The sequence below is a fragment of the Apodemus sylvaticus genome, chromosome 3, assembly GCF_947179515.1.
Source record: "Apodemus sylvaticus chromosome 3, mApoSyl1.1, whole genome shotgun sequence".
Taxonomy (NCBI): domain Eukaryota; kingdom Metazoa; phylum Chordata; class Mammalia; order Rodentia; family Muridae; genus Apodemus; species Apodemus sylvaticus.
The window spans coordinates 20801461-20820680 of record NC_067474.1 but is presented as its reverse complement, the minus strand read 5'-3'; the positions used below and the strand labels follow the sequence as shown (position 1 = coordinate 20820680).

General features: G+C 40.4%; 1 protein-coding gene across 2 annotated transcripts in view; it reads left to right on the top strand.

The window, feature by feature from the left end:
- Tox (thymocyte selection associated high mobility group box) overlaps window positions 1–19220 on the top strand; it is a 302052-nt gene that overhangs the window by 235584 nt on the left and 47248 nt on the right. For both annotated transcript variants that reach the window (XM_052176040.1, XM_052176041.1), the window contains one exon: window positions 12305–12586. In XM_052176040.1, the coding sequence (XP_052032000.1) occupies window positions 12305–12586 (282 nt within the window). The remainder of the gene's footprint in view (window positions 1–12304; window positions 12587–19220) is intronic.

Here is a 19220-nt window from a genome sequence, read left to right as displayed (position 1 = left end):
CTCATGTAATTAACTTGGTCTGTTCCACACTCCATAGTTGCGGAATAGCAGGGTGGCTAAGGTGATTGTGTTTGGTCTTTACACTCATCCAAGATCCAGGAAAATAACACAGCTCCATTATTTTATCAGAAATAATATGATTTTTCTGGATCACAAAAGTGGAAGAGATATTCAAGAACAACTTTAGGCAATAAAAAAAACAAAAGGAATACGGGGATATTCAATTTAACTCAAATTGCATTGAATAAGATACCCGGTTTCTTTGGAAATTTTGGGTATCTTAGTAAAGTTATGGTTTCAGAAAATATTCAGATGACATAACATGGATGTTTAGAGGTAACTTACTTCAAACTGCATTTGTATTGGAAGTTAGCTTCTGTGTTGTCAAGAACCAGGCCTAAGCCACCATTTGTATTTTCCCTTCCTCTGGTGTAGCTGTCACACAGCTCTAAAAGCTTACAGTGATGCAGCAGTGATTTTTTTTCAGGCTTCCCTGCATCTGGAGTTCCACTCACTAAACACTGAATACAGTAAGTTCAGAAAGTCAACTCCAATAGAAGTCCTTGCTATCATCTGAGCTGCTTGCTTTGGTGGCACTGTGATCAAAATAATCTGAGAAAAGAAGTTTGAAGCTTCAGTCCAACACCATGGGGGTAGGGGTGTGTGTTGCGAAGATGTTCACATCACGGTGGCCAGGAAAGCAGGGTCAAAGGATTATAGGAAAAAACCAAGGATGCTATCATCATAAAGGAGAACCCCCATGGTCATACTTCCTCCAACTAGCCACACCTTCTTCTCTAACCCAGCTCCCAGTAATGACATAATATCATGAATCTAAGGAAGTGATCTCTGGCCTCGGTCTCAGCCCTCCAGATCCAATCACTTTGCAAAATTTCCATCCGCCGTCAACCAAGGCTCAACATTTGAGACTGGAAATCTGTACTTTTCAAACATTACCCTCTTCTGCCACAAGCCTAGGAAGCATTTATTTATTCTTTACTATTAAAGAAAAAGTAAAAATTTTTTCTAAGCAAGCAATACACTTCAATGCCCATCCCAGATGAGAGATTGGGTCCAAACTTTCTTATGTGTCCCAGTGTGCCCGATAGCTTCCCTTAATGATTCTAGGAGACAGATGAAGCCACATTAAGGATGGAATACACTGCTTTTCTTCTGCATAGTGCCTTGCTTGAATTTTATTTTGATAAAATATTCTGCCAACTAGTTACTCGGGATGGCCCGAGTCCCAAGGGGAACAAAAATGAAAAGGGTGGGAGCTGGAGAGACGGCTCCAAGGCTAGGAGCACTGGCTGTCTCCCAAAGGCCTGGCCTCAACTCTCTGCACCCACATGGCCACTTGCAACTCTCTAACACTCCAGTCTAGAGGAATTTGACCTTTGACCTTTTGGCCTCCTTGAGTACCAAACAAACATGTGATGCACAGAGATATATTCAGGCAAAACATCTGTGTACATAAAAATAAATTTAAAAAATAAAAATAAAAGGTAAACAAAAATAAAAATATTTTTATTGACATAGTTGAGTCAGATGATCTACAAAAGCATAATTTGTATGTGTCTTGAATAGATCCAGGGTACACATAATTGAAATTGCTTTGCCCACATCTGTTTTGGGGTGGTAGTTACTTGTTGTTGTTTTGTTGTTTAAGATTCAGGGGGGGAAACGTGTTACTGTTTTGAGCCTCAGTTTAAGAACTAATAAGGATTTTTCTGCTAAATTAGCATCAACTATTACCAGATGAAGGAGGTATCCAAAGACTTCAAAGGTGTGACCCTTGACTATTACATGCAATCTCCTACCAGACAGCTCTGAGTTACATGCTTGAAAAGTGGTTTCCTCACACATCTAACTTTTCATAACTGGAACTCCTCCTTTACTCACACAACATATTTCTCATTTTTACCGACAAGCACTGCTGTTCTGAAAATGCAATCCTCACAGCTGTATAGGTGAAGTTCTACCCATTCCATTCTCACACATCCTCCCATATTAAACAGAGTTCTTCATTCTAGAAGATGCTTGCTGGGGGCCTAACTGCAGTGCAGTTTCCCTGTTGGAGCAGTGGTCTCTGCACTTGTATTGTACTTTTGATCAGAACAGTAAACCCCTCTGATGTATGTGCCTGGCTGCCTGGGAGAGCCTTGAACACAGGATGCTTCTTATCTGCCCTTTTTCCCAGGGTCCCCTTCAGTGCCAGGCAGAGTGTTTAGAAAAAGAAACTTACATCGAATTTTCTACCTAAGGAATCAGTGCCTTCAACTCAGTAGATCCGTGTTCCAGCTGAATCTTCATTGGCAAGTCCTTCTGGCCACCTCTTGTTATAAGAACATGCTTATATGAGCTCATACACTAGTTGACTAGTTTAGATGTCGTGGTTAGGGTGAAGTTTGAAGATCAGACAGATTGTGATGGTTGTGATTAATCTCACTGTCTTCAGAATTGCCTCTCTGCTTCTTTGTATTTTCACGGTGCTGATGATGGCAGTAGTCTCCTTTGCACTAGTGTGGTGGCCCTCCACGGTAAGCACTCTCATTGGTGTGCAGTATCTGTTGGTATTCTGTATTATTTATACAAGTGCTTAGAACCACAACTACTTAAGGCCAGGAATGAGCCAATGAGGAGACTGATGTTTTTGGGTCCTCACCAATTTAAATAATGTGTGCTAAGCACTGTTTGTTAGGAATCATGAAAATCTAAGCTTGTTATATTAATAATTGTTATCAGGGCCAGACATCATGGTGCACATTTAATCCTAGCATTCCAGAAGCAGAAACCGGTGAATCTCTGTGAGTTAGAGGCCAGGCTAATTTATGTAGCAAGTTACAGGCTAGCAATGGCTACATAGTAAAAACTGCCCCAATAAAAATTAAAAAAAAAAGAAAGAAAGAAAGAAGGAAAGGGAAAAAAGAGATAATGACTTCTACCCATTTTATTTTTTAGCCTGACATACAAAATTAATAGCATTATGATTTTTAACTCTTTAGATCATAAGTTTCTAATTTTGGTGTGCATTTGGGAAGTGAAAACCCATAAATGATGGTTAATTCAAGCTAACACTAGTTTAAAATTAGCCACTATTAAAACCTAATCATTGATTGAGAGAGTCTCTTTACTGGACATGGAAAAATTAAAAAATAGAGGATATTTGTCCAAATTAAAATTAAAGCATGCATCTTCCATATTCAAAATGAACATGTGAGCTTCTGTAGTCATAATTTTATTATCACCATTTTACAGCACGGCTTTAATTATGACCTTTCTATCAAGAGAAGCTGTATATTTAGGATTAGGAACTTGCTGCTCTAACTAGTCTTGTTAAAGACTATGGCTTGATACATTCTGTGCTCCAACTTTTATAAAAACCAGTGAACATTTCTAATAACACTTTTCTAATTTCATGGTTCATTGCACAGTCAGTAAAGATTTAAATAATTTAGTAAGAAAGCCTATTCTCTTTCTTTATTAGAAGTTTGAGTCAAGCAAATTCTTTGACATTTAATAGGTTTTTAACCCTTTTAATAACTTCTTATAATGAAATTTATTGGAAGTTGTTTTAAAGAAAGGGTTATTATGTTAGCATGAATAGCAGTCAGTATTTTTTATGATTAGTTTTGAGACCTTGACTTTATATGACTCAAAGTATGTAATAACATAAATGAATGAAGTGTGTTGAGATTAACTAAATCAGGTATACCAAGAAATAGAGAGACTGTACATAACTACATTCATGCAATTATCTAACAGGCTATAAAATTTTGCCAGACAAATATTTGAATCATAATTGTTTTAAAGGAGCTTAAGGTCACTTACAGAGTCAGTCACTTTAAAGGAACTGAACGAATTATAATTTCCTTGGACTGATTTTTTTCCTAAGTTATTAATACTATGCTCGACAGGACAGGATTTCTAGCCTTTTCCTATCTGGGTTTCATGCTATTTTAATGTTTCATAATATATTATTAGAAGGATTATTGGATGGGTTCCATAATAAAAGGCTAATTTAAAGCAGCACTTTTCTTCAAATTTTTAATAAGCTGGAAACATACAAAAAACTGTCCAAGAAGCTCTTTTATGCAAGCAGAGTCTTAATTCTGCCTCCTGGGATGTGCTTTTGAGCTGGGTGCTGCCAGCTTCCAGGGATGTCAGAGCCTCCAGGTGAACTCCAGTGTCCCCGTTCAGAACTGCTGTGAAAAGGTCAACATGCCACTCATATCTCCATTTCTACCAGCATCCCATCAACATCCCTGTGGAAAAGATGACAACACAAGTTAATAGTATCTAAATATAGCGTGGAGTGCTGTTTGGGCTGCTGCACACTGCCATGAACACGCAGAGGCAGTTCTGAGCAGTTGGTTACCACTCAGAGCGCAGAGCCGCAGAGGACCTCCCAATTCTTCATCACTTACTCTTCCGGGTTGTTCTTCATGTTGCTAGGCTCACAGTCCTCAAAAGTATCCTGAAAAGAAATATAGACAGCATAATTCTCTCCTGTCTTTGTGCACATTCAAGTTAAGGAGATGTGAACAGACGTGAGCATTGTGGGACACACTTGCTAAAGGGTGACACTTTTTTTTTAGAGCAAAGCACTGCCCACACTTTGTAAAACACACACACAAACGACATGAGATAGACAAAGGAACACCTTCATGACTAGTCACAATAGTCTATCGATTCTTACTGTCAGAGGGACACAACCTTGTAGAGACTGGTAATTCACCAGTCTTGGGAAACAGTGGATAGATCACATGGTCCCCAAAATTCTTTAGACGTGACAGAGCATTTCATCCATGAGTCATTATATCCTGCAATGAACTGAACTTAGGTTCGCATCAACATGCAATTTTCATGTTTCCCTTATTTGTGTGAAACAGAAGAGCCCTGAAGCCTCCTGAAGCTTCATCAAGCCTGACGATATTGATATTGTCCATAGTTTAAAAATCACATTGGGAGACAATTATTATTCATATGAAATATTCTGAAATGGGTTTTCTCAACCCAGGTCCAAACAGTTGATAACTATATGGTAAAAAGGCACAACCCCTAACTACTACCCATAGTGATGTTGTGCAGGAAAGGGGCTAGGGCCAAGATTTGTGAATGAGAAAGATGGACTGTGAGTCATAATGCCTTTACATGCATTACAGTTTTGTTAAGCCTTCTGCCAGGCAGGTACCCATTTAGCCTTATCATGGAGCCAGTAAAACCAAGTTATAAACAGCCTTTGTGGAGTCTGTTTACTTCCTCACAGTGGCACTCTGTGCTTTGTGGCCATAAACTGCCCATCTTATTCTAGGGACAATCTCCACAGTCACAGCCCTTGGCTGCATGGGTTCACAGTAGTCTGTCAACAGTTCTGCACGAACTAGAACTTGTCAAAGAGAGCAACAAAAGACTTCAGCACAAGCCACAAACGTGAAACTAAGTTCAATCTTGAGAAAACACTTCTATCATAGTTAATCCTCAAGGTGAGGTACTTAAAGGCAAATTCTGTTACCTTCTCTCCTTGTTTCTTCTGGAGACTCATCACTATGGCACCAGTGACACGTACATGTTGCTTTGTGTTTCTCACACTTCAAATTGAGCTGCATACAGCAGAGGTGTCAGGCAAGTTGGCCCCTTTCGGTTGGCCAGGAGTCAAGACCTGCCATATAGTAGGCATAGTAAGAATGTGAAAAGCCCTCCTTTGTCCAAGGTGGAAGTAATTAAAAACTATGATAGTTCACTGGAAACAGAGTCAGGCTGATTTGATGAGTAGTGTCTCCATGAGAGCAAACCATTTACCAAGAAGGAGGAGGAGGAGGAAGAGCAGGAGGAGGAGGAGCAGGAGGAGGAGGAGCAGGAGGAGGAGGAGCAGGAGGAGGAGCAGGAGGAGGAGGTGCAAGAGGAGGAGGATGAGGAGGAGAGAAAAAGAAGTCAAATAAAAGGAGAAAGACTCTGTAGGTTAACTAGTTGTACAATCTCTGTGACAAGCCACCTGTCACAACAGCTTTAGGAGGAAAGGTCCATTTGGCTCACAGTTTCAGGAAGTATGGCATGTCCTGGTAGGAAAGCGTGGCACAGGTCACAGTGCCTGGGCATACACTGGGCACTTATTACCATGATGGCAGGTGGGTTACAGAGAGAAGAGACAGGAACTGGAGCATGGGCATTCCAAAGCTATCAAAGGTTCGTCCCTACCAAGATACCTCAGCAGTTAGACCCTACTTCCTAAAGGCTCTATGACCTTCAAAATGCTGCATGAACCAGGCTTCAAGTGTGCAAATCCTGAGCCCGAGAAGACATGTCAGCTGCACACATTAACAGATTGTCTTTTTTGTGCAAGAAACCTGGACATATTTGTGAGGGTAACAAAGATTCTTCTTTGGGTCATCTTGTGGGAGAAGATTTTTTTTAAAGATATAGCAAAGTATGTTCGGTTCCTCTTGTAACACTCTTCAGTAAAGTTTGTCTCTTACTTCCAAAGTCTCTGAGTAATGAGCGTCCCCGTCATGAATGAGTCTGACGTAGCACTGGCGGAGCAGGGGATGAGCGTTAGGGAGGCTACGTCAGCATGGACCTGTGTGTCTTCACAGGTTTAGATGTCCCTCCAGGGCGATAGTTACAGAGAATGTAGTGTCTCAGAGATGTAACATCTAATGAACTGTGTCCCTCACTATATACTTGTCCTAACTACAAATATCTCACATTAGGGTACCAGAAAGAGCTCCGAAGCCTTGTAGAGTTTCTACTGTCTTTTGAATTACTGAATTCAAAAAGTAAACTTTGTTTTGGAAGTTTAGAGTTGAAATCAAGCTAATTTAAATTTTAAACATTTATTGATGGAAATGTTTTCTTTTAAATGTTCTACCCTTCCTTAAAATTTATTTTTCTTCATCTTTAAAAATACAATTTGTGTAGTACTTAGATATTTTTTTCTTTCTTTCTTTTTGACAATATCAGTGTTTAGTGTCAAATACCTAATAGCAAAATGTTGATATTTGTGTAAATTATGCATGTCCAAATAATAAATGGAACATGCAAGGACATCACGCTAGGATAATTTATTTAACTTTTTTAGACAACAAATAATTAAGCTTTCTCATAGAAATGTACTTATGAGAATAATAAGTAAAATTTAACTATTAAAATCACATACAGAATTGTTCTGATACATACATTTACATATTAATTGAATCCTCTTCAAAATATGTAATCAAATTGTGGATTTAAATAATACCAACATTGCCGTTCTTCTCATAGACTCTTACAGTGTATCATTCCTTAGAAAAAAACTAAAACTGTTTGGCCTTCCAGCCCTAATTAATCATGCAGGGCTGCACGGGCAACCCAGAGCAAGACTCTGAAGCTTGTCTTAGATGCTAAGAATGGTTTGTGTTTGATGATATACACACATAAAAGGGGTTGGGAGCAAGCACTTGTCACAGCCAATGCCAGTAGGGTCTCTTCATGGCCCCGGGGAAAGCACTCCACAGCGAAAGGTGTCAAATGTTGACAGACAGGGTTCAGCACAAGAGCTTCAGAGATTCCTCATGTTCCCTTGCTCCAGTTGCATCTGGCACACATCCAGGAGTTGCCTGCATAGACCACAGAATGTAGCAGCTGGTAAACCATATTAGCAGAGAAGGCCTTGGGGCTAGGCCTGCTCCGGAGCTCTGTTCAGCAACTGCTGTTCACTTAAACAGCTGGATCTGAGCAGAGAGAGACGAGGTGTCGTTAGAGTTTTATGTGTACAACTGTTTCAATATAGATTGTCTGCTAGAGGCAGGGATAATGATAGCTTCCCAGGCTCCCACATTGGACAGGGAAGAATGCTGATGTTCAAAGAAACAGCAGACAGGAGAATTGTGATATACACACAGAGCTTTGAACACCAACAGCAAGCTTCCAATGTTCTGTATTATTCTAGAGTGCAATTTTAACATCATTTGTCACTATAGAGCTAACATGATTACAGGTATTTTCTGGAGGCAGAGGTGTTCCAATCACACCAAAATAATGTATAACAATTACAGTCCTAGGTAGGCAACACGGGCCTGTGCTTTTCTTTCCATTTTCAAAGACAATCAAAGGACTCACACGTGCTGAAAGGTGTGTTACATGTTGTACCTAGGGTTTCCCACTGTTCTTCAACCTGGAACTCTTCTGCTATAGAAGGAATGTGCCATACAAGTTATAAGGTCCATGGCCAAGCAGGGCACAGGCAGAATGAGTGGGCAGTCTCTACCCTGCTCTCATAATTGATTCTAATGGAATATTGGGCTCTAATTAATTGAAAAAAAAAGGCTTTGAAGGAATGCATATGAAATTCCCCTTCATTGGTATAATCTTCCTGCTTTATTTTAATTGGCATTTTTACTTCCGTAAGTATGAAAAAATACTATTGTACAATAGCAACTAGTGAAATTCAATGAAACAATGCAATCCAGTCCACCTAAGAAAGAAATCCAGCCTACTCTCAAATCAAATGTGATTCCTAAATGAGGAAATAAATAGGAAGTTAAAATACCAATGGTAGATAGTACTTTTAGACAAGATAACATAAAGTTTACAACTTTTTTTTAAAGTGAGAAATAAACACATTAGATATTACTTCTAATGCATTTGAGTTCTAGGACTTAGCAAATAAAATCCCCAAGTGCTGAGGATATGCAGTGCCCTGTATACGGAGCTAGCCCAATCAATGCAAACTGTGCCTGAGCAAAACACCTCTACATTCCAGTTCACAAAAGCATGATGAATTCCTCCTACGTGCTGGATTCTTCACAGTGGTGAAGAACAGAAGCGATTTAGTCTATAACCAATTAGGCTGTATCAATTAAAATTACCTTTAGCAGAATATAAAAGTTAGCAGGTCATGTTACAGACCATACATGTTAATCAGAGACCAAAGTCCTGTGCTCCCTGTTCTCCCAGCCACCTCAGAGCCCTGCTGATTAGCTCTGCCACTTCCTCCAACTCGAACCAACATCCAACATTTTTTACTAACAGGAACAAGAAAAGAGCACAGAAAAAAATCATCACTAATAAGTGTGACTGTACACACTTGTTCACTATAAATTTAAAATATGAGGATAACAGAAAACTATCTGGCCTGTTTAAATTTCGTATCTGTCATCAAAGAGTAACAACCAACCAGTTCCCTGCAGGAGGAGTCTGGTAACGAAGGCATTTGCTGGCCTGTGTGACGTCACTCATTATTATGCTTTATAATTAGTATAATCATCTCCCTTAATCCACCCATCCCCCATATTTAAACAATAGTAATTAAAACTTAACTGGTTCCCATGAAAGCAACACAACTTTAGTGTACTTCTCCGAATCAGGAATGTCAGGGTGGTGCTAGGATTCCGTTGTATATGAGCCTGTGAGTCCTGAAGAGTTGATGATGGACTCTGGCTTATGCTTGCCTGGTACAGTGTCAGAAGTATCTGCCTAGCCAGATGCCTCTGGTGGCATGGTAAGTCCTTACCCGCATTATTCTTTGTTCCACTAAGCCAAAGGCTACTTCCTCTTTAAGGCTTGGGCAAGAGTATAGACCTAGAAGAACACAAATTAGCATACAAAAAAATGGATATTTTCCAAAACAGTAAAAGAAATTGCTGCTGCTGAAGGTAGCTTTTCCTCCAGGAAAGAACACTTCAATGCCATGAATCTGGAGGCTCTGTGAGAAACTCAGTTTAGACAGGATAATCCTGAAGCACCAAGCTACAACTACCAGATTGCTGCACAGACGAGATAACATGGGTTCAAAACATGCCGCACGTGGGCGCATGCTTTGGAACCAGAGGTGCATGGAAAGAAGAAATCAAGGTATCAAGTTGCTCCACATTGTTAGAAAGATGATTTAGCTAAAGTCTGACTCATCTGGCGAGCACTCATTCCCAAAGCTGTGGAACACGTCCTCCCCAGCACCAGGGCTGAATGCGTACCTGAGCGCTTTACAGGAGGTGGGATTAGGAGACGTGGCTGTACTCATTCATGGGCGGCCTCTTTTCCTTACCCATAATTAAAGCTGTGCGAAATGCTACGCGGCATAGGAGTTCAATACACTCGGGAGTACGCCTTTCCGAAAAATAGTTGATGTTCCCTCTTTTAAAAGTCAGTTCTGATTTTCTCGCTACCCTCTGAAAACGGCAGAATATCTGTGAGAGCTGTCTCTTCCATGACTGTTTGGGGCGGGACAGGGAGGCTTCGTGAATTATGAGATTTGCCTTTAAAGGCATGGAGCAATACAGTATGTGTTTTTGGAAAATAAATTCTGGTTGAAACCAGGAAGTTAGAAAACTTGTGGCACCAACTTAAGCTTCACCAGCAACAACCATGCAAAGTGCAGCGACTCAAGGCTCCACAGTGGAGCCTGCCCTGGAGCCGGGAACAGTCAGAGGGTGAAATGGTCCAACGAAAGGCCTGTCAGAACACAAGAACACTGACTCCAGACCTGCACAGCCTCAGTGTACACTCAGTTGGACTAGTTAGTGTTGTGAAATGGTGTGTGCACACTGGTAGAAAATAATGTTGCTGTTATACAAAAAAAAAAAAAAATGCTTAGAAATTACCCGACTGAAATGTTATTATGACCTGAAAAAATCTTTACAACTCAGTCTATGTGGAATCTTTTCGCTATGCAATTGCAGATAGCATTAATTAGAGGTTTCAGTTCCGTGTGTATTTTTAACTATCAAGCCCTTCACTGACTGCATCTTCGTCCATATTCTTCACTCATTTTCTCCCGTCTTGAGCACTTTTTAAACAAGCCTTCTCACAGGGAACTAAACAAGCCACACCAATACATACCAGGACTGTTCCCTGATGTCTTAGGTTAGACCTGATAGAGAAATGTTAAGTGAAATCCACCATACTCCTCTTATACAGTGCATTTGACCTCCAGATAACGTTAAGCGCTTCATCTCCCAATGTGTTTCATTTTAATCCTACAGAGACAAAAGTCATTGCTCGAATTACAAGAGTGAGTCTTGTTAAGGCAGGAAAGCAGTCACCCTGATAGCATAGCGGATTAATACGGAGACCTGGCAGTTTTAGAGCCTTGCTATCAAATCTGTCTGCACAGTCAAGTCACTGCAATAGTCAACTGATCAACTGGCTCATACCTGTTCATAAGCATTCTGAGAGAGGTAGTTAGGAGATACTTCTGGCTATTGGATAAAGGATTAACTGAACAGGAGCTCCTGGCGGCAAAGAGTGTCTTGTAGACATGGCGTGAAACTGCAGCCCTGAAATCTCAAAATGATTGCCTAAGAAAGACATGAATGATAGTCACAGCAGTTGACATGTCCAAAAATTTGGAGGAAACCCACCAAACCCCAACCTTAAATAAAGAGCTACAAGGGTAGTCAATGGCTTCTGAGGCAAGGAAGATTAGTTCTCTCAAAGGACAATTACCCTGATAGGTTATCACCTAAAAGCAACAGTCAATGGACTTGTCAAGTTTTTTAAACATATACATTTGTGTGCTTGTGTGTGTGTGTGTGTGTGTGAGTGTGTGCATTATATATAATAAATATGGAATGGGGGATGTGGGGTGAGGGATAGAAGAGATGTAAGTACAATTTAGTCATGTATGAAACTCGCAAAAAATAGCAACTGAGAATGTTTATTCTCTTATCGTCTTCTAAAACCTTCCTTAAATGATTAGAATTAAAACACAGGGCTTAAGGGGTGACTGTAATGCTAAAATCACAAATGGCTTTGTAATTTGTACGTTTTTCTAACAAGAGCCAGCATGTTGACATCTTCATCACATAAATAAATACAATGTTATAACATGTAAATGTAAGCCAATAAGATGTCTATCAGAACAAAGACCTAAGTATGTGGACCTGGTCTTGGGTGATGAAATGCAATGTTGACCCAATTATCAAAATCTTGTTTGGGTTGGATGACTGTGATAATGAGAGGAAAACCCAGGACCTTGTCCTGCCAGGCAAGCACTACGAGTGAGCGATTTTCAAGCTCTATTTTTGATATTCTGTAAGGTAATGTATATGTTAGAATTATTACACTACAGAGAAAATTAATGTCTATACCGCTTAGAAGCACATCCTACAATCTATACGTTAAAGTTTTCTGAACTGGTCTCAGTAGCATTGTCCTCTAACCTCAGAACTACAGAGGCTGAAGCAGAAGACTCGTGAGTTGCATGGTAGCCTGAGCCGGCACAGTGAGATCCTTCATCAAAAAGTCAAAACGTAAAAATAGTAAAATTAGAAGAAACCTTTCGAGAAGCATGTTTCTGAAAACGTGTCTATTCGTTCATTTATTTTAGATGCAAGATATTGGAAACGCAGAAGGAGCTCAGTACAGTTCCCATCCTCAGATGGCAGCCATGAGGCCGAGAGGCCAGCCTACAGATATCAGACAGCAGGCAAGCATGATGCAGCACGGCCAGCTGACCACCATCAACCAGTCGCAGCTGAGCGCACAGCTGGGCTTGAACATGGGAGGAACCAATGTCCCCCACAACTCCCCTTCTCCACCCGGGAGCAAGTCTGCAACCCCTTCTCCATCCAGCTCAGTGCATGAGGATGAGTGTGAGGAAACCTCCAAGGTATGACCTGTGCTTGCCACCTTCATTGTCCTGTGAGGAGGGCGTGCGTATGTCTCCCCTATGAGAAACACTGATGGGAAGCAAAGACTTGGTTAACGAAGCAGGAGGCTACAAACTTAATGGATTCAATCACGTGCTTACCTTATACTTTTAAGTTCCTTATTTGTCCTTTCAATGTGTGTGTGTGTATGTGTGTATATATGTGTATATGTGTGTATGTATATATACACATATACATTTGACATATACATTTATATATATAAATACACAAATATATATATGTGTGTGTGTGTGTGTGTGTATGCATCACAAAGGTTGTTTTAACTCTTAAAATGTATGGTCTACAGAGTAAGACTCGAAAAACTGTTGCACTTCACTTCTGCAATTGAGTCCATCTTACTCTCCTTTAAAAACATGTTTCTCTGTAGACCCATTTTTATTTTCCTTGCAATGATCTCATGTAGCATGGGCTAGCCTCAGATGCCTGAGGTAGGTGCTATGTATCTGAGGAGGACCTTCTGATGGCCCTGTTTCAACCTCTGAGTCCTTGGATTAAAAGTTTGGAGCCCCACACCAGGTTTGTGGAATGTTGGAGGTCAAACCCCTGCTGGGAAAGCACTCTACAAAACTGAGCTCCATCTCCACCCCAGTTTACTCGGACACAGCAGAAGTCCTGTGGTGTGTATGGAGGGAGTGAGGAGAGGGTCAGAAGGATGACAGACTCAGATCACTGCACCCAACTTGACAGGCGGGACATAAGAGGACGATGATACAGAAGAGAGGCCTGGGTGCTAATGTTTGTGGTTCCCTATGGGTCTGTCACTAGATGTCTTTCTTTAAGTCATTTGAGTGGGACATTGCTTTTTAAATGCTCTTGGAGAGGAAAATTAGGTGAAATTCCCTTTAAATTTGGTTAAAAGTTGTTTAAGGGAGTTGTTACTTTAAAGTATAATACCTTTTTAAAGGGGGGGGGATAAGAAAAGAAAGAAAAAGAAATGTCTACCAAAACTCTGTAGGTTTTTGCTTGAAAATTACTAAACTCTTCCCTCTTCCCCTCCTTCATCACCATTGACGCGCCACCCAAATTTATCCTAGTGAAGGATGTGTGTCTCCCTACTGTGAACATGCCCACCAGTACACGAATACTGTCTTTCTATTGTCATTCATTTTTAAAGATTTATTTTACTTGTGGTTATGTATAGGCAGTGGGTGGACAATATGCAGGCAAATGCAGGTACCCAAGGAGGCCAGAGGTTCGGGCTCCTCGGGGGCTTTTGTGACTGCCTGATGTAGATTCTGGAAACCAAATACAGGTCCTCTGCGTGATAACTTCAGGCTCTTAACTGCTGAACCATCTTTCAAGACCTCTTTTATTTCCTTTAAAATCTTCCTAATAAAAAGGCAAATGTGTCCACCACTCTGTTTTCTTATCACCTTCATAAGAATTTTGTTTGGGAGAACTTAAACTCTCACCATTCAGCTAAAGGAACTGCTATGAGATCTGATCTATAGATCAGATCTATGCAGCTGTCATCAGTGTGACTGTAAATATATACACTAAACTGCTAATAGTTCAAATGAATTATAATTCACAGATTAATTCAATTTATTGACAGTATTGAGAGTATTTTCTTATCTCTGTACTCCTGATGCCCTGGTATTTGGGATGGGCCGGGCAGAGGACTGCTACCACCCTGGGTTGGGTATACCCAACTGAGACCCACCCATACAGGCCAGAGTCTGATGACATTGTGCTAACCGGGTACTTTCTTTTCTTGCAACATGCCCACACTGTCCATTCCTGCATACAAACCTGCCAGCAGATCCTCCGTGTCCTGTGTTGCCCTGGTCCTTTCTGTCCCTCATTGAGTTAGGTCCCTCCACAGGCAGTCATGTACTGAGCTGTGCCTCCTGCTTTGGGGAATCTGTGAGTGCAAACTTCTCCAGTCCCCACAGCCATTTCCATGCTTTGAAGACTTCCCAAACGAAATAAAAATGAATCCCAGGTATGAATCTGAGTGTGTCTGCAAACACATTCGATTCTCCTTACTTTCATTGTCAGTCCTGAGGTAAGAGAGGTTGTAGCCATGCTCAGAAAGAGATACGACTAGAAGACTAATTAATAATAATCTAATTGCTGCTTCAGTGAAATCCTAGAAACCAGCTGAATAGTTAGATGACAAAGACATTTTCCTAAGGAAATGTGGATTATTCTAATAGTACCTAACAGCCAGTGATTCTTTGCCTCAAATATGGACATCAACCATATGCTTATTGCCAGAAATTCATGGTTGCTAGGCCTAGGCAGAAATGATATGTGTTGTATTATATTCATACATATAATACATACATACATGTGTGTGTTCAATTTGTGCATCATCATTATGTCTTTATCAGCAATCCTTCCTGACATTTCAAAAAATTAATGCAAAATTGTGGTATCTTCTAAAAATTTTATACAGTGTATGTCTTAACTACAGTAACGTTGTATCCACTCTTCAGCTTACACAAGTGGCTGAGTGGATAAGAGTCTGAAATTCTCAGAACTCTCATTCTGCCCTGTACTATTAACTCCTTAGGAACACAGCTCATAATTGTCCCAAGGCATGAACTTGTACATTATAAACCTCCAAACTGATGTGAAATTTTACCATGAGTTTCTAGTCCATCACTCAATTCTCAGATTTTAAAAAACTCTGCCAGTGGCTATAAGCCTGTGTGGAAGAATTCATATTCTGTAGCAAAAGTCTCATGAGCTATAATGGTGTGTGTTGGGGGGGGTGTAAAAAGATGGATTTCTCAACAATATCCTTGTTTTATTCTTCCTTTTTCTTTTCTTTTCTTTTCTTTTCTTTTTTTTTTCTTTCTTTCTTTTTTTTTTTTTTTTTTTTTTTTTTTTTTTTTTTTTTTTTTTTTTTGAGACAGGGTTTCTCTGTGTAGCCCTGGCTGTCCTGGAACTCACTCTGTAGACCAGGCTGGCCTCGAACTCAGAGATCCGCCTGCCTCTGCCTCCCAGAGTGCTGGGATTACAGGTGTGAGCCACCACCACCCGGCTTTTTCTTCCTTTTTAAAAATTTATTCTTTAGTCTTTTTTTTTTTTACAGTACAGAAGTTATCCCACTCCCGGTCCACCCTCCGACTGTTCCACATCCCACACCTCCTCCCTCCCTACCAACCTCTGTCTCCAAGAGGAGAGGATGTCCCCACCCCACCAAACCTCCCCACTCCCTGGGGCCCCAAGTCTCTGAGGGTTAGGTGCATCTTCTCTGACTGACTCCAGACCTGGCAGTCCTCTTGTATATGTGTTGCGGTTCTCAGATCAGGGGATATATGCTACCTGGTTGGTGGCTCTGTGAGGGCTTAAAAAGGAGAAGATTGGGGGTTAGGGAAGTGTGGCATGGTGGTATGGGGAAGGGGATGCCCAGGCAAGCCCCTGTCCAGGCACCTCTTCTCCCTGAGGGACCACACACACACAGGCATGGTATAGAATAGAGTTTATTCAGAGTAGGGGATGGGAGTTAGTGGTAGAGAAAGGGAGAGAGAGAGAGAGAGAGAGAGAGAGAGAGAGAGAGAGAGAGAGTAGAGAAGTAGAGTGGAAGCCAGCCATGACCACATGGAGGGAGGGAGAGCCCAAGGGGCAGAGAGGTGAGAGTATGTGGGAGAGCTGGAGAGCAAAGAGAGGAGGAACAAGTAGCCCCTCTTATAGTGGGCCAGATCTTTGGGGCGGGGCATACCTGGCTATTGCCAGGTAGGTGTGTGGTGGAGCTTAGACAGAACCTAAACAGGCTCAGTGTCTTGTAGATCCCCAGGGTCCAGGTTATTTGAGACTGCTGGTCTTCCTAGAGGGTGGCCCTGCTCCTCAGCTTCTTCCAACTTTTCCCTAATTCGACCACAGGGGTCTATTAGTTGGCTGTAAATATCTGCATCTGTCTCAGACAGCTGCTTGTTGGGCCTTTGGGAGTGCAGCCATGCTAGGCCCCTGTTTGTAAGCACACCATGGCATTAGTACTAGTGTCAAGCCTTGGGGCCTCCCCTGAGCTGGGTCCCAATTTGGGCCTGCCACTGACCTTGTTTTCCTCAGGCTCTTCTACTTTTTTTTTTGTCCCTGCAGTTCTTTCAAACAGGGAAGAACTGGTCTGCTTTGTTTGTTTGTTTGTTTGTTTGTTTGTTTGTTTGTTTGTTTTACAATTACTCTTTTCTTTTACACAAACATTCCGAGGTTCTGTTCAACTGTATTTTCCATCTTAAGAAAACCTGTCCCCTAGTCTACTTCTGAATGCCATTACTCTCCACAGAATCAGAATTCTTCTCTTTGTGTGTGTGTGTGTGTGTGTGTGTGTGTGTGTGTGTGTGTGTTGTGTGTTATATCCTCTTACCTGTGTTAAACTGCTGGAAAAATCCTCTGCTGAAACTGTCTCAGTATTTTTCATGACGTTTAAGAATTATACAGTATTTTATCCTTTGTGTGTGTGTGTGTAGGATTTCTGTGGAATGTTGTATTACAACAACTCTAGTTGAACATGTTTCTAGTTGAAACAGCATTAAGTCAAAAGATCACTGAAATCATTTATAACTAGTGAGCCACACAGGGATAAGGAGTTGCAGCCCAGCGAAAGCAGCTTTCAAAGCATCCCTCTTAACACGCCATGCTGTCTTTTGGCAATTACATATTGATTCCAGATTATCTAATTGAACAATTAAATGGAATAACTCTGTTTTGACAGAAAAAAAAATCATAAATACACCAGTAGAATTAATTACCATCTTACAAGCACCACCCATGGCTTTCATTACTCTGGAGTTCTGTTGACAGCTTCAAGTCACAAACGAGACCTGCAGAGAAGAAACAAGAAAAAAAAAGAAAAGAAAAAAAAAACAAGCTCAAGCTGCTTGGGGTCCTACATCTGTAATCCAGCTCCTGTAATTTAACAGACACTTCAAAACACTTATGGTACCTGGTGTTACAAGTGCATTTGGGATATAGTTAGCAGTTCCTTTAATTAAATTATAGGCTATGAATCACAGTAGATATAGGGTTTAATTTTGCTTGTTTTGCTTTCATTTTTCTGTTGAAAACATCCTTATGTTTGCATGTGTCTCATAAAGGACACATGGGTAAATAATCTTTTACTCTGAAATGGGACGGTCGCATCATTTCCACAAACAGCTGGGCCCATCTCCCTTTCTCATTGTATTCCCTTTCTCGTTGTAGTTCCTCCTATTTGCCCCATAGGTATTTGATATGACTTGTTCTACCTTCTTTAAGGTTTTTGATTTTTTTTTCTCCCACCATCTCTGAGTTTAAGACTAGGAAAGTTGATGTTTGCTTTCTTACTTCTCTTTTATTAATTCTTTGAGAATTTTGAGTTGCCTCCAACATGTTTTCGTGATGTTCCTTCACCATGTCACGCCAAGCCCACTGTCCCTTCCATATCCTCAAGAATAATTTGTGGTCTCAAAATATACTTGACTGTGTTGTCTTCCACTGGATTGAGGTTGACGTGACAGTAGCTACTCTTGCACAGAAAACCGATTCTTCCTTCCCCAATAGCTAACAAGGGTCAATAGCTCATGGCTGTGGGATTATAGACCAAGCTTCTCTTTCTACCCTGGGATTTAGTCTAATTTCGGATTCCATGGCTTTTATGCATGAAAGGTATAAATTAATTGGTATTTTTGCATTACTGTTTAAATTACTTTTAAGTCTTAGTCTCTTTCTTCTCATTTATATACTTCTAGTTTTGCAACGATCCTTTTAAGTATAATTTTTAATTTTTTAACAGTGAAATTCATTAAATACCATGTTTATTGTTTCATGCACAAGTTTTTCCTCCAATTTTATTTATACATACCTTCATTTAGTATTACTTTTGTCTTAATTTTAAAGTGTTCTTTTGGAGTGGGTCTGCTGGGAACATGCTTACCTTAAAGAAGATTTCTGCTGCATCCATTTCTAGACTGCCATCCCTACCTTCCAGCATTTTAGGCTGCCATCTTAGCCTTTGGAGCCCTGGGTTCTGTTGAGGCATTTGAGATCCACTTCCTCCACCTTGCTTTGAGAGTAACCTGTCTCTTCTCTCTGATGGCTTTGAAAATCTCTTGCCATTGGTGTTCTTCAGCTTCAAGATGGTGTGTGTGGGCTTCGTCATATTTATTCTGATTTTAATTATCTCCGTATTTCATTTTGGGAATACTCCAACCACTTTCTTTTGGGGGGGGGGGATATTGCCCCTTGCTTCCTTTCATTTGGTAGTTTCAAAATGATTTGTGATAGACATCCCTTCTTAACCTTGAACGATCCCTCTTCTGCCCAAAGTGCTTTTGTGCAATTATTTTTTTTTTACCAGCTATACTGATTCTGACTAATTTGTCTATCTTTATATCTTAGTTGGTAATTTTTTCACCTACATTTAATCTGAAATTTAAATGATCCTTAGCAATTGTAATTTCAATTACATTTCTAGCAGTATTTTTTCAATCCTAAACATTTTCTTAGTTACTTAATATTTTTCTCATATATTTTATTTCCTTATCTGCATTATGTTACATACCCTCTGCCTTAGTTACCTTTCAGTTGCTGTGACAGAACACCATGACTAAGGCCATTTATAAACAAAGAGTTTATTGGAATCTT